Raw genomic sequence first — 16,135 nt, 5'->3', positions numbered from 1 at the left:
TTAGGGTGAGAGGGGAAAGATATAAAAGAGACCTACGGGGCAACTTTTTCACGCAGAAGGTGGTACGTGTATGGAATGAGCTGCCAGAGGAAATGGTGGAGGCTGGTACAATTGCAACAGTTAAGAGGCATTTGGATGGGTATATGAATAGGAAGGGTTTGGAGGGATATGGGCCGGGCGCTGGCAGGTGGAACTAGATTGGGTTGGGATATCTGGTCGGCATGGACGGGTTGGACCGAAGGGTCTGTTTCCATGCTGTACATCTCTATGACTCTATGACTCTATGTGATTTGGCAATAGAAGGAAAAGGTTTAGTTGTGTGTAAGAGCACTCCTGGATATAAAATAAAGTCAGATTATTCTTCCCTCTCGAACTCCATTTTACTTTAGTCCCCTCTCTCTACCTTTCTCACTTCTCTTGTTATTGCACTGCCCCTCATGGGCTGTGCTTTTAAAATTTTTTATTTAGTCAGAAACACAGATGATTCTCCGGTGGAAATAAAGTAAACAACTACATGGGTCAATTGGTGATGGCAAAAAAACAAACATCTCAGTAGTACTAAAGCATCTCTGGGTAGAAATAAAATGAATAAAAAAAGGAGTTTGGTTCTTTCTCACTGAAGAGGTGGCTTCTGGACAGAGTAAAAAGGTCAAGAAGGAAATGATAGAAACTTGTATTTGTATGAAACAACAAGTGTACAGTAAAACACTTGTAAATCTCTGAATGTCCACTTTCGGGAACTGTTATGTAATCGGTTTTCTGGCAGTTCCCAAGGGCAGGACTTCCCCTTCCCTGAGTGGCAGAAATCAGATCCTCAGACTGTTTAGCCTACCATGTGACTGCTGTGAGGTTCGCTTTTTAAACATTGGCCCATTCACAGTCAACTTTCCTCCCAGGGAGCAAAAAGTCAGCTGTCACCTCCACCAACTGTACCCTGTCTGATCAATGTCTCCACTGGTATGGTCATTGCTTGCAGGTGTGAATATTGCATTTTTTTTCTCCCATTGAAACAATCTGGGCTGCCTTACATAACCTTTAACAACTAAGCCACAGAGATTTGATGTTGGGAAGAATTCAAAACAGCTCAAATGATTCCTTTCATTCTTCCAACTTACCCTAAATTAAAGATGCAGTGCTAAAGCACAACAATCTTACAAACTTGTCATTTGTACTATAGGGCTAACTCACACTGATTTCCTCTGTCTACCTGATACCAAGAGTTTACAGTTTTCTGAAAAAAGATAGTTGACACCAAAGTTTTAAGCAGGACTTTGAATCCTGCCAATCCACATCAAAGTTATTGGAATGCTATTGCAGTTGTGTAACTGGTACTGATAAGTAACTTGATAAAATGCAAACCCACATGAGGCAGCTGGGTTGTTGAATTCTTAAACTAATTACAAAATTTGTCACTAGCTCCTTGACTATGGTCGCTTGACTACAAATAGAAACTTATTTGACAGCTGACAGCTGAGTGCTCTAAACTGGCACTCTGCCCACGGGAAATTCATGCTTAATTCAGAATTGAGTGTAGAAAACATGCAACAGTTTTAATTGGGTCTGTATTTAATTAAAAAATGAACTGACCTTTTCCTTAGCTTCAAGTATTCTTCTCTCAAGGTCTGATGGGATGATTCTTCCCCTGCAATTTTCAAAAACACACATTCATATTTTGAAATGCATTACCCATCTGCAAATGGTATTTCAATTATTTGCATTTTTTGTAAAAGCAAACTAAGATCTGTGGTTTGTCCTAAATGCCACTCCACTTCCTGTATCCAGTGAAAAACACATTTTTCAATCTTAATAACACAAGACTGTTGGAAAGTGGGGAGCAAAGTGAGGTGGGGGGTGGGGGGGGGGGATGCGTGGGGGGTCGGTCACTTTATCCTGATTAATTGTCTTGCCAACTAGTGGAACATTTGAAATTTTGTAAATGTGAGCACCAATTCAATACATTGACAGAGATTTCTTCCAGTCTTATAATCCCCTGGAACATCTGCGCCTGACCAATTCTAGCCTCTTGAGAATTCACCATTTTACCACTAGCTCCACCACATTCCACCACTGGCTCCAGCTAGCAAGCTCCTGAATTCTTGAATTTCCTCCAAATATCTGCCTATTTTTCTATTTCTCTCCTTTCTTTAAAATGTGACTAAAACTTACCTCTTTTGGTCATGCATTTGACCATTTTGCCTCTTTCTTCTTTGAACAGGAAGTAAACAGAGGGATAGAAACTGGGTATGGAGAATTAGTAATGGATCTAAATAAGGATTAGAAACCAGCGCAGGCTTGGTGGGCCGAAGGACATTGTGCTGTATTGTTGTTTATTTGTTCTAATAATTATATACGTGGCATAGTGTCACATTTGGCATTGTTTGTAACATCTATAAGGACAGCTCAGCACTAATTTCATTCCTGAGTCAGGCATGCAGAGTTGCATGTGACTCCTGTCCAGTAACTTGACCTTTAACAATAATACTGAACTAGTAATTCCGAACCGTAGGCTTATGGTCTGGGATGATGGAATCAAACCTCACAATGGCTGATTTTTTAACTTTAAAAAATCTGGAATTAAAAGACTCTAATAACAATCATGTTAACATTGCTGATGGTCATGTAAACCCATCTTGTTCACTAACAAAAACATAAATTGCTGGAAAAGCTCAGCAGATCTGACAGCATCTGTGGAGAGAAATCAGAGTTAACGTTTTGGGTTGAATGATCCTTCCTCAGAATTGTTCACTAACAACCCTTAAGGAAAGAAATCTATGCTTTCTTTGGCTGGTGTCTACATGTGAATCCAGATGCACAGTAACATGGATGATTCAACTGCCCTCTGAAATAGCCTAGCAAGGAACTCAGGTGGATTAAAAACCACTATGAGGTCCAAAGGAATGACACAAAACAAACAACTTAGCACTGAAAATCACAATGGCAAATATGGTCCTGTTGACCATGCAAAAACTTTCTTACTGACATCTCAGGTTTGTGTCAAGGTTACGAGAGAAGTCCCATAGACCGGACAAGCAACAGCCTTGACACAATCATACCCACAGTATCATATTTGACTGATAATGCCTCAGACATCACTATCATCATCATCACCAACCTTCAAGAAGCCCTGTCCTACCAGCAGGACACACCCAGCAGAGGTGATAGCACTGTGGTATACAGCCACAACTGTCCTACAAGTCCTCAACATTAACTAATACTCCTCTAAGTTATTTTTGGTGTGTGGCCCTAGAAAGTCTGTGTGCGGATTCAAATTCTGAAACCGGAATTTGATGTGTCAGCCGTTGATCAGTGTGCATTGAACCTTGGAGGAAAAACAGCATTATTCAGGACCCATGAAGTCTCATGAATCAGGTCACACATAGGCACAAAAACCTCCTGCTGATTACCATGTACCATGTTCATCCTGAACTCCCAGACTGATGAATCAATGTTCCTTCATGTTGAACATCAATTGGAGAAAGCATGGAAGGTGGCAAGAGCACAGAATATAATCTGGGTGGAGTGGGTATTTGCACTCCCTTTTTGGTTTTCTGAAAAACCTTCTCCTCTGCTTTTGGTTGCACTTCAGTCCCACACTCCTGATCTTTGGGCATCAGGTGGAGAGGTAGGAGGGTAGGTCAATGGACCTCCTCATGGATCTGCTCCTGGGCCTGGCCAAACTAGCCATAAACAGGTCCAGGTAGCGGGCCATGGAGGGTGTCATTAGGGCTGATTGCCTGCCCATCTTCCATGGTTATGTCTGTGCCTGGGTGTCCCTGGAGAAGGAGCACGCAGTGTCTAGTAACACCCTTGAGGTTTTCAGGGAGTGGTGGGCATCGTGGTTTATTTTCCCTTTCACTTTTCGATCACAGAGTATTGCCCTTTGATGAGAAGGGCCCTGTTTGACACTGGCCACTCGGGTGTTTCTTTCCTTCCTGGTGGTGGAAAATGAATAAAGTTTTACACACTTGTTGTTTTCGCTGTGTCTCACACCTGCACTCACACAATGTGGGTGCTGGGGGGAAAATAAGCACTACCACTGTTAGAGACAATAAAAAGGAAAATATAATCTGGGTGGAGGACTTCAGCATCCATCACCAAGAGTGGCTCAGTAGCATGACTACTAACTTATCAGGCTGAGTCCTAAGGCCATAGCTGCCAGACTGCATTTGTGGCAAATGGTGAGGGAACGAACAAAAGGAAAAATCTACTTGACCTAGTATTCACAAGTTTGCCTGTTGCTAATCTGTCCATCCTCAACTGTTTTGGCAGGAGTGACAACTACGTAGTTTCTGAGGAAACCAAATCCCATTTTCACATTGATGGTAGATTCCATCATGTTGTGAGGCAAAATCATCACATTAGATGGGGTAGATTTTGAATAGATATAGCAACTGAAAACTGGGCATCCATGAGGTGGTGTAGCCATCAATAGTAACAGAATCAACCACAATCTGGAACTCTCATGACTTATCACCGCCATCAAGCCTAGAGGTCAACCTTTGTTTAATGAAGCATGCAGGAGGACAGGTCAGTGGTAGCATTAAACATGTATAAAAATTAGATGCCAATCTGATAAAGTTACAATGTTGGGTCTCTTGAATGCTAAACAAGGGAGGCAGCATGCGATATGAGGGACTAAGCCATCTGTCAACCAATGAATGGTAGTGGGCAATGAATCAACTGGTGGCAGTAGGAAACTCGACAAATATCTCCATCCTCAATAATGAGGGAGCACAGCATATCAGTTCAAAAGGCAAGATTGAAGAATTTGAATCCATTTTCAAAGAAAAATGCAGAATGGATGATCCATCTCAACGTCCTCTGAGATGACCATTATCACTGATTCCAGTCTTCAGTCAATTTGATTTGTTCCTTGTGAAATCAAGAAATGTCCAGAGACACTGGATGCTACTATTTTGACAGTAATATTGAAGACCTGTGCTTCAAAACGTGCTGTGCCCAGACAAAATGTTCCAGTCCAGTTACAACACTGACGTCGAACTGACAATATGGAAGAAGGCCCAGGTGTCCTGTACAAGGACAAATCCAACCCCACCCAATCATTGCCCTTTTAGAAAGCCCTTGATCATCAGCAAAGTAATGGAAAGGGTTGGCAGGATGGTTATCACATGCCCACTTGTGTTCAGTTTGGTTTCTGTCAGGGTCACTCAGCTCCTGATAGGGTAATCACTCACATTGCTGCTTTAAATCACAACCCTTTCAATTCCTTTCCAGTGGAATCAAAATTTCAAATTTCCCAAAATCTGATCCTGAAGATGTGTGTAGATCCTGAGTGGTTGTTTCCATTTGCTGCTTCTGTTCACTGGCTGCTGTCATTTGGCACTCTAGGTCCAAATGCTGTGACATATCCAGCTCAAAATGTGTTAATGCAGCAAAAGTAGTTACAAGTTTTTAACTTGCTGTATTGTATTCAGAAATCTAGGCATACACAGAGCGGAGGAGGAGTCATTCTGACAGCACAGCACCAAATCTGCATCTCTTCATTTCATAACAAATTTGCCTGTGCAGCCTGACCTGAAGTATTTAAGTTAATATTGCTCTAAGGTTAAATTCATCATTTTTTCTTTCTCTCGACAGTCAGCCAAGAGCCTGAACCAAAGGTTGCCATAGCAATTTGCAATGATAATTAGTGAACAAAAAGAGAATCATTATATACAATTTTAAGCCACTTTGAGATGATGAGTCCCCTATGACATCCAAGGTCTATGCAGAACCAGAGTTTACAATGCAGAATATAAAATTATCCCTGTGCTCTCATACTATATACACCTACTATATTTGAAAAATCCCAAACACTGTTTGCCATTTTCCTGCTGCTCTACTTCTTATGCTTAGTGGCGGCTTCTCAAAGGCAAATGCTTTGGAATTGTTGCATCAAGCAGTTGCATTAAACAAAAATCATTCATGGGATGTGGGTGTCGCTTGCTGGGCCAGCATTTATTGCCTATTCATAATTGCCCTTGAGAAAAAGGTGGTGAGCTGCCTTCTTGAACTGCTGCAATCCATTCGATGTAACTACTGCTGTAAGGAAGAAAGTTCCAGGATTTTGACTCAAGGGATTGTGTTGGTGATGGTGGTGTCTATGGCATTGTCTATCAATGTTATTCTGAAAGAATTTTGACACAAGCCTGAAATGTTGGTAAGGAAGTTTTGACCTGAGGTGGGAATTGAACCCGGGTCTCTGGCGCTGTGAGGCAGCAGAGCTAACACAGCCTGTGCTGTGTTTATATAGTGAGTCCAGTGGAGTTTCGGGTCAATGGTAATCTCCAGGATGTTGATAGGAGAGGTTTCAGCAGTGGAATTGCCATTGAAAGTGGAAGGGAAGTGGTTAAATTCTTTCTTTTAGCAGATGGTCGCTCCCTGGCAAGGGTGTGCTGTGAATATTACTTGCCATGTAAAGCTCAAGATTAGATGCATTGTCTTGCTGCATTTGCACATGGATTATTTCAGTATCTGAGGAGTTGTGAACAGTGCTGAACATTGTGTTATCATTGGCAAGTCTCTCTGCTTCTGACCGTATGTTGGAGGGAAGGTCATTGATGAAGCAGCTGAAGATGGTTGGGCCTGGGACACAATCCTCATGGTTCAGGGTTGGTGGGATTATGGATGGTCTTTTGGTATTATCACTAGACTATTAAAACGAGAAACCCAGTTAATGTGTTGAGGACCCAGTTTTAAATACTGCCATGGCAGATGGTGGAATTTGAATTCAATAAAAGCCTGGAATTAAGAGTTTAATGTTGACAATTAAACCATTGTCAGTTGTCAGGGAAAACCTATCTGGTTCATTTATGCTCTTTAGGGAAGGAAAGTTGGTATCTGCTCTGGCCTCTATATAACTCAGTCCCAAAGCAGTCTGGTTGACTCTTACCTGCTCTCTGGGCAATTAGGGATGGGCAATAAATGCTGGCCCATGATCAAATAAAACAAAAATCCTGTAGAAATGTCCTGAAGCTGAAATGATTGATCTCCACCAAATATGGTCATTTTCCTTTGTGTCATGTGTGAATCCAACCAGCAGACAGCTTTCCCCCGATTCCCATTGACTGGAGCTTTGCTAGGACTCCTTGATGCCACACCTGATAAAATGCGCTCTTGATATCCAATTAGCCACTTTCATGTCACCTTTTGGAGTTTAGCTTTTTTGCCCAATTTAAAACAAGGTTGTCATAAGTTCAGAAGTTGAGTTTCCCTGGCAGAACCTAAATGGAGCATCACTGAACAGATTACAGTTAAGGAAGTGCTGCTCGATGGCTTCATTGATGACTCCTTCCATCCCTTTACTGATGGTTGAGAGCAGACTAATGGGGTAATAATTGCTTGGTTGGATTTGTCCTGCTTTATATGTGCAGGATTCTGGGTATTTTTCCCTATGCTGTCAAGTATATGTCAAGTAGTGGAACAGCTTGGCTAGGGGCAAGGAAAGGTCGGGAATACAAGTCTTCAGGACTATTGCTGGAAGGTTATCAGGGCCCATAGACTTTGCATGATTTGTTTTATTAAAAATCCCCAGGCTATTCAGCCCATTGAGTCCACGTTAACCCTCCAAAGAGCATTCCAACACCGTTCCAATCCCTGTAATCTTGCATTTCCCCGTGGCCAATCCACCTGTACATCTTTGGACCATGGGAGGAAAATGAAGCACTTGGAGGAAACCACACGGACAATGTGCAAACTCCACACTGACAGCCACCCAAGGCTGGAATTGAACTTGGATCTCCAGCACTGTGAGGCAGCAGTGCTAACCGTTGAGCCACCATTCTGCCCTCCCCATGCTGAATCGCTCAGTTTTATCATTTTCATCAATGGCTTTGAGCTCTCCCATCATTGAGTATGAGGATAATTGTGGAGCCTTCACCTCCAGAGAATGGTTTAATTGTCCATCACCATTCATGACCAGATATGGCAGGGCAGCAGAGCTTGAATTGTTGGTTGTTGGCTTTTAGCTCTGACCACCATTTGCTGTTTATGATATCTTGCATGAAAGCAGTCTTGTTTTCTAGCTTCACCAGCATGACACCTCTTTGTTACATAATGGTGATGTTGCTCCTCACATGCCCTCCTGCACTCTTCATTGAACCAGGGTTGATCCCCAAGCTTGATGGTAATGGCTGAGTTGGGGATATGCTGGGGCATGAAGTTACAGATTGTACTGCAGTACAGCCCACAGCGTCTCATTGATCCCCAGTCTTGAGTTACTAGATCTGATCTAATTCATTCCCAACTTATCATGGTGGTAATGCCACATAACATACTGGACAGTATCCTCAATATGAAAATGATAATTATGCAGTGATCACTCCTACTGATACCATCATGAATGGATGCATCTATGGCAGGCAGGTTGATGAGGGTGAAGTTTTGTATATTCTTCACATTGATAGACATTGAAATTTCCCACATAGACTACATTCTTGGCCCTTGCCACCCCAGTGACTCCAAATAGTGTTTGACAAGGAGAAGTATGGATTCATCAGCTGAGGTGTGTGGAACATGGTAAGGATTCTTTGCCCACATTTAAGCTAATGCCATGAGACCTTACGATGTCCCGAGTTAATATTGAGGACTCCCAGGCAGCTCTCTCTTGACTGTATACCACTGTGTTGCCATCTCTTCTGGGTCTGTTCTACCAGTGGGACAGGACATATCCAAGAATGGTAATGGCGAGTCTGGGATACTTATTGTAAAGTGTGATTCCATTAATATGACTATGTCAGACTGTTGTGTGACACAGCTCTCCTATCCTTTTCAGTGGTCTCAGATATTAATAAAGAGGATTTTGCAGAGTTGACTTTGTTCAATTTTCCTTTGTAACTTCCGATGCCCAGATTGGTACAGGTGATTGGTACAGGTTCATTTCTTTTAGACTTCTTAAGCATTCTAGTGCAACTGAGTGGCTGATTATGATATTTCAGAGGATAGTGGAGTGTTGACCTCATTGCTTTAGGACTAGAATCGCATGAAAATATTTCTAAACAAAGAGAATGGCTGGTGCTGTCAACATGAGGGCATAACATCTTTCTGTTTGTGTTAGTGTCCCGTTGACCTTGCTGCATTCGGGTTGGTCCAAGTCCTGTATCACTGGAGTCACATTGCAGAATGAGTTCTCTACTTATGTCATAATACTTCAGCACTTATGTTGGATTCACTCCAAATTATGGGACCATGAAGTTGACTCATGGAAACAATAAGTTGTGTTGAACCGACTGGTTAAGTACTTTAGGGATGTCATGACTGTCAGAGTGAAGGAAATGCAACAGTCAATTTGCACAGAATAAAATCTCACAAACTTGCATATGTAATACCTAGATACTAATTAATCATGTAGGCTGAGGAATAAATATTGGCTAGAATGCCACCAAGAACTTGCCTTCTCTTTTGTGAAATATTGCCATGGTATCTTTCTCGTCCACCAGAGATAGCAAATGATAAGTTCAGTTTAACAGTTCTGATTATCTTCAGTTCTGCAAAGGGACTGAGACCTTAATGAAATTATTCAAACCTAGAGTTCCAGGGAAGAGGGACATGGATTTGGAAGGGATCAAGCCTTTCAGGGATTTGGAAAGTGAAAGAAATTTAGAAATTTTGAGATCATTTGAATTTTTTTCTTCATTCTTTCTTGGGGAGTGCATGTTACAGGCAAGGCCAGCATTTGTTGCACATCCTTAATTGCCATTGAAGCAAGCAGCTGGTTAGGCTACTTCAGAGAATAGCTAAGAGTCAATCACACTGCTTTGATTTTGATTTAAGGGACCAAATCAGAGCTCTACTAGAGTGAAAAGCCAGGGTAAGAGAGAAAGGTGGAATAATGGATTTTAATGAGGTCAAAGGCATTAAAGGCGGAGACGGAGGCAGAGCTGAACAGATTGGTAGCTGCAGGAATGTCTTCGTGAATGTGCTCTGCAGTCAGAGCTTTGAGTGAATGTACATGCAGATTTTACATCGGTAGAGACCTCTAATGTGCCTGAAAGCAGAATCTGTCTCTTACTGTTTGAGGAGTGGAAAATTCTACAGGCAACATATAAAGTGACCTACCTTACATCGCACTTGATCAAAACCACTCCATCTGTCCCGATCCCCAGAGCTGCTGCTGCTTTCTTTATTGAAAAATGACTCTGTAAGCATCAACACACACAGTGACATAAATAGGATTCGAGTTAAAACATATTACGCAGACAAGGTGAATTGTGTACTTGTTAAGAGCTATTTTAATCAGAACATTCCTGCAGTGTGGAAGCAGGTCATTCAACCTAAGAGCATCCCACACAGACACTCCCCTCACTCCTTGTAACCCTGCATTTCCCATGGCTAATCCATCTAGTCTGCACATCCCTGGACATTATGGACAATTTAGCATGACCAATCCACCTAGCCTGCACATTGTTGGATTGTGAGAAGAAACCAGAGCATGGGGAGAATGTGCAAAGTCCAGACTGGCAATTGCCTGTGAGTAGAATCAACCTGGGTCCCTGGTACCATGAGGCAGCAGTGCTAACACCTGAGCCACCATGCTGCCCCATTGTCTACCCTTTGTTAACTGCAATGTCTGTTGAAGATAACTTCCATCTGCTTATGATGGAAGTACAGACCAGCCATAACTTAGTGTAATGGCAGTGGTGTAGGAGTTTGATCTACTCTAGGACAGTGACTCAGCAACAAAGTTGATTTGTTAGTGATGACCTCCACCACTCTTTGTTCGTTCCCAACCAGGAGACAATGGGGACTGTAAATACTGGAGAAATCAGCGTTGATAAAGCATGGCAGTGGAGAAGGCACAGCAGGTCATGGAGCATCCGAGGAGCAAGAGAGTCAACGTTTCGGGCAGGACCCTTATACTGTCGTGAATAAGGTCCTGCCTGAAATGTCGACTCTCTTGCTCCTCAGATGCTGCCTGACCTGCTGTGCCTTCTCCAGCACCACACGTTTTCTCAACCAGCCACTCTTTGTGTGTGACTCAAGATGCTGAGTTGAAAAATGTGTTGCTGGAAAAGCGCAGCAGGTCAGGTCATCAGGAGAATTGATGTTTCGGGCATAAGCCCTTCTTCAGGAATCAGCTGATCTCCAGCATCTGCAGTCCTGGCTTTCTCCTAGTTTTTTCAAGATGCTGAGTACTAGCATAGCTCCTCAACTACAGTGGTCATGAATCTAAACAGACAAAACAAGCATCTCATTAAAGACAATATCTTCACACTCTCTTCTCCCTTAGGGAATGATAGGCTATATTGGGATAATTTGCAGTTAATAATAACCTGATGAACTGTGCTGTGAATTTCCCTTTCTTGGCTAACAAAGCCTGGAATGGAACTCTGGTTTTTGCATAAATCGTGTCTCACAAATGATAGCAGAAACCAATAGTTAAAAAGTATCCAAAAATGACAAATTTAGTAAAGTTCACATACAGAAGGCAATGTCAATACTGGATTAAAATGTTGACAAGGGCTCATGGCTTTTTCTGCATGTTCAGTCTTATTTAAATGTAGATGTGAGTGTGCCCGGTACAATACAGTAATGAACATTCTCGGTGACAGGTTTATGTGAATAAAATGAAAAAAAATAAGTTAGGCTGATTTTGCTTTATAGGTGATCTTGCTCCCAGATCTGTAACTTTAAAATAAAGTACTGAATAATTTGGCTTGATGAGTTTTATTGCCAATTGTTTGCTTCTGATATGCTGTTGTCCTGTGTGTGCATATTTGTGTGATTAAGTGTATTTTGACTAACAAATAATGGCTACTGGAGCTAGTTAAAATAGTGTAACTATTTACATGATATTAAATGATATAATAAACCAAACTAAATATTCAACATGTGTGCAGATTGAAGGGGGTTTAGTGATGGGGAGGGGCACTGAGTTTTCAAAGGATTATTCTGATCATCCATTATAACTTTTCACAATATGCATATAACCCTGGAGAGGAGACATAAATACAGTGTACACTTCATTTCTTCAATCTTTCTCTCCAGGTACAGCAGATGATCGGAACAACCTCCCCTTTAAATTCAGCTCCCAAATGTTTAATTATTTGTCTATTTGTCTCAATTTCATTCAATATGTTATAATTATGGTGTGAGTTCAAAAGATCATAATGGAAAAGGCATCATGATAGACTGGGGCACTGGCTGTGTTCAGGTAAACTCAGTTTGCTGTGTTACTACAAGGGCTTGAAGCTGGGGCAGAATGGACACATTAGGTGTAACTATCTCTTTAACTGAGAAAAGTTTTGCCATAATGCTTGAGATTGAAGGATACTCGGCACTTTAACTTCAAAGGACCCACAACCATAAGATCGTGGATTGGGTGGTGCATATTTCTCCAGGTAATAGGTTGGTAGGATAGTAGCCAAAATGCATCCATAGTGTACCAAACACCTTTGGCACCATGAAAACCAGGTGCCCTACTGGAGATTCTCTACATACCAGTGGCATTACTGCTAGGAAGCAACTGTTGAACTTGATTCATGATGTAATTGCTGGATAATAGTCTGCATTTTGTCAGATCCTACGTATCAAAATAAGACAGTACCGTTTCTCTCAGAGTGTCAGTAAAATATGCTGTCACTATTACTTAGCATGATTGAACTGTGAATCTGAATTGATTATGTTCTCATTAACCATGTCCCTGATCAACTGCAAAAATGTTCATACTTAATGAATGACACAGCGGACAGCATATTTCGTCCTGAATTTCTTCATGTTCTGTCTTCACTCTGAATCAGTTGATGCTGGAACAACTTGTATAGCAGTCCAAAGACTCAACAGACAGCATCACATATCCAAACTGCAGATGCATTGTAATCATGACAATGCTGGCTAGGGACATTTCACCATCTGCAAAACTTTACTAAAGGTTCACCTCGAGGAATACCATGAACAGCTTATATGTTGTCAGCCAATCAGTAATTTTAAAATGATTCCTCTGGATTTTCCATTGAATGTGCTGTGTACTTGTGTGTGTATGTAATTATCTGAATATACAATAGGCTATTTTGGTGGAAGGGAGGAATATCTAAGTTATTTTATTGCTGTCTGATTCTTAATAGTTTCTGAGGACTTTGTTCAGTTATTAAATAAATTGCCATCTTGCTCATATAAGAAGCCAATATGTTAACCCTAACATTGATTGGCATTTATCTTGTCATAAGTCTAAATATTAAAGTTATTTAAATAAGTAACTTCTTAAATGTAGGTATTGGAAAAATATTATTTTGGTTATAGAACAAGCTGAGACAAGAAAATAGTTGCACTGTAAAATCCAGATGACAGTGTGCTAAGAGAAATGTTTATGATTACACCATTTATTTCTCAAATATTTATCATGCTTAATTGGAAAGATGAATAAACAAATATGTGTTGCAATAAGATGGGATGGTGTTAGGGCCTCCTCTATAGCACATGTTGTAGCTCTCTATTAACACAACAAGAACATGAAACAGGAAAAGTCATACGTGTTCCGATGTGAAGGCAATCAGCTTCGGAATGGCAGCCATTCCCTTTTCTTTAACTTCAGGAAACAGCTTGTAACGTGCAATTAACAAGGCATACATGTTTGATATGGCTCCACCTAAAACAGAGTGAGATACTCATTAGCTTTAATTACCAATCTGTTAAAGAACAACAATTCCCATTCAGTTAAATATTATCAGTTAATATTTACCTTTGAATTGGTATGAATTCTATTTACACCATTTTATTAATTGTACTCCCGTGTCCTAAATGGAGAATACTTCATCTGCTGTGCAGTTGCCCACTTGCTCAACTTTTCCAAATTACACTGAATTATCTCTGCATTCTCCTCACACCTAACCCTCCCACCCAACTGTGTCTCACCTGTAAACACCGGAGATATTACATTTGGTTCCCTTCTCCTCAGATGCTGCCTGACCTGCTGTGCATTTCCAGCAGCACTCTAAACTTGATTCGGATCATGGTCAGGATCGAGGAGAAAATTTCCCAGGACGCTAGAAACCTTAACTCATTTCATGAGATTAAGATATTTCTGTTTGATCAGACCCTACAAAAGTAGATTCCCTTACCTTACTTTGACTCTAGCACCATGAGAGGTGCTTGGGCCATACATGATGCATTCTCCACATAGGTCTGACCTCACCTAACAATTGGAGTCCTGGAACTCTCATCTTCTTATTGCCTGAAACTAGCGGGGAAAATGAGGATGTAGTGGTCATGTCAGTGGACCAGTAATGTAGAGGCCAGGCTAATAGTCCATCATGCTGTTCCCATTGTGGCAACTGGTAGAATTTAAGTGAATGGACTCTCGAAATGTAAAGGTAGTCCCAGAGAAGACCAGGATTGTAGTAAAAATGCATCCATCTATTTTTCAAGTGTCTTTAAGGAATTAAATCTGCTTTCATTACTTGGTTTGGCTTCATGTGACTAAAAAACAACAGTAAGTAGTTGCCTCTTAACTACCGTCCTGTTGACCGTTGGGTTGGGTAGCACATGCTGCCTCCATCAGTGATATCTATGCTTCCAGAAAGAATAAAGGATAAAAACTTTGGAAGCTCAGTGATAGACCCTGATAAATGCTACGACTCTGCCCAGTACCATAAGTGACATAATATTGAGGTTTTGGGAAGTTTTGAGAAGTTTATGGGATGCCAATAATGTTGATGTCAAAACATGGTCTGCAGTTTATTTCAGAAAGTTTTGAAATATTTTGGAGTAAGAATGGCGCCAAGCATATTCTAAAACACCATAACAAGCTCTCTTTGTGCTTACTGTTGAGGTAGTCTGATTGGGCTCTCTCATAGCTTGGTATGACCTTAGCAGGTGACCCCTGGCTCTCTATCAGTATGCAGAGGAGTTGCTGAACTGGTGCAGACCCTCTGTCACTGGCAGAGAGGTTACTGTCCACGTTCAGAGTGCTCTGAGAGGAGCCTCCAGATGTGGAAGACAGCTGTTTCTCCCTTGGAAGGCACACCAGAAATTCCCTTTCACCTGAGAAAGACTAAAGGTCAAGGTGCCTCTCTCACTGTGTCACTGCTCCCTTGAAAGTGGGCCAAGGTAATGACATCAGGCCTGTTATACCATGCGCAACTTTTGCATCTACTGCCTTCATGTGACCGTCCAGCTGCAAATGTCTTTATGAAAGAAGCCATGTCCATTTGGTGCAGCACGAATGGTTTGGGTGCATTCTTCTACCACCCATGCATGGGTGCACATAGGCTTTGACAGTTCTGCCAGATGATCTCTTAGCTACATCGCAGTGTGTGATGTGATACCAACTACTCCAGAGGATTATCATCAGCCTTGAGCTTAGCGTGAGCCTGTCCTCCCAGTATCCTCTGCTATCAGGCTCTTGTTGCCTGTCTCACCATGTTAATCTGATGGGCTGAGTGCTTCTGCGGTAATAATTGTACAGATGCCACAAGACTGACTTTAAACGGCTGCTGGATGCCCAAACAGAAGGGGTTTCCACTCACCAGAAACTGTTGCCTTCTTATAAAATCCTGCCCAATGTCACCAATATTCTCAATTTCCTTGACCTGATTTCAGATGGATCAGTCTAAAAAAAATGTGTTATTTATAAATGGTAATAACAGGGCCAATACCTTTAGGGGACAGATTGCAATTATGAAGAGCTCTCTCAATTGAATTTCAGGCAGTTGTGGTGACACTGAGAAGGTTTATTTTTAAAAGATTGATTAAGCACTTGTTGTATTGAAACTTTGTCAATCTTTCCACTGACCAGTGCCCTGATGTGGAGAATAATTGATTTGGATCTTCGACAAGCAATACTAACAAGTAGGATCTGCTTTTTAGATAAGGAGGATATTTTAAGTTATTCAGACCATAGAGTTAAAGTGATTCTTGATAAGAATGGTAAGATTCTTGGGAGTGCAGATGAGCAGAGAGATCTCAGTGTTCATGTACACAGATCCCTGAAAGTTGCCACCCCGATTGACAGGGTTGTTAAGAAGGTATGCAGTGTTTTGGCCTTTATTAATAGAGGGACTGAGTTCCGGAATCAGGAGGTTATGCTGTAGCTGTACAAAGCTCTGGTACGGCCACACTTGGAGTATTGTGTACAGTTCTGGTCACCGCATTATAAGAAGGATGTGGAAGCTTTGGAAAGGGTGCAGAGGAGATTTACTAG

The 16,135-nt window shown here is 41.5% G+C and overlaps 1 protein-coding gene across 1 annotated transcript in view; it reads right to left on the bottom strand.

The window, feature by feature from the left end:
• Positions 1-16,135, bottom strand: part of gad2 (glutamate decarboxylase 2) — a 139,973-nt gene that overhangs the window by 25,061 nt on the left and 98,777 nt on the right. Inside the window, exons 7-9 of the mRNA XM_043690485.1 lie at positions 13,467-13,582; positions 10,057-10,136; positions 1,588-1,642 (exon numbers count right to left, since the gene is read on the bottom strand). Coding sequence (XP_043546420.1) covers positions 1,588-1,642; positions 10,057-10,136; positions 13,467-13,582 — 251 coding nt within the window. The remainder of the gene's footprint in view (positions 1-1,587; positions 1,643-10,056; positions 10,137-13,466; positions 13,583-16,135) is intronic.

The sequence above is a fragment of the Chiloscyllium plagiosum genome, chromosome 5 (assembly GCF_004010195.1).
Source record: "Chiloscyllium plagiosum isolate BGI_BamShark_2017 chromosome 5, ASM401019v2, whole genome shotgun sequence".
Classification (NCBI taxonomy): Eukaryota; Metazoa; Chordata; class Chondrichthyes; order Orectolobiformes; family Hemiscylliidae; genus Chiloscyllium; species Chiloscyllium plagiosum.
This window is presented reverse-complemented; position numbering and strand designations above follow the sequence as displayed.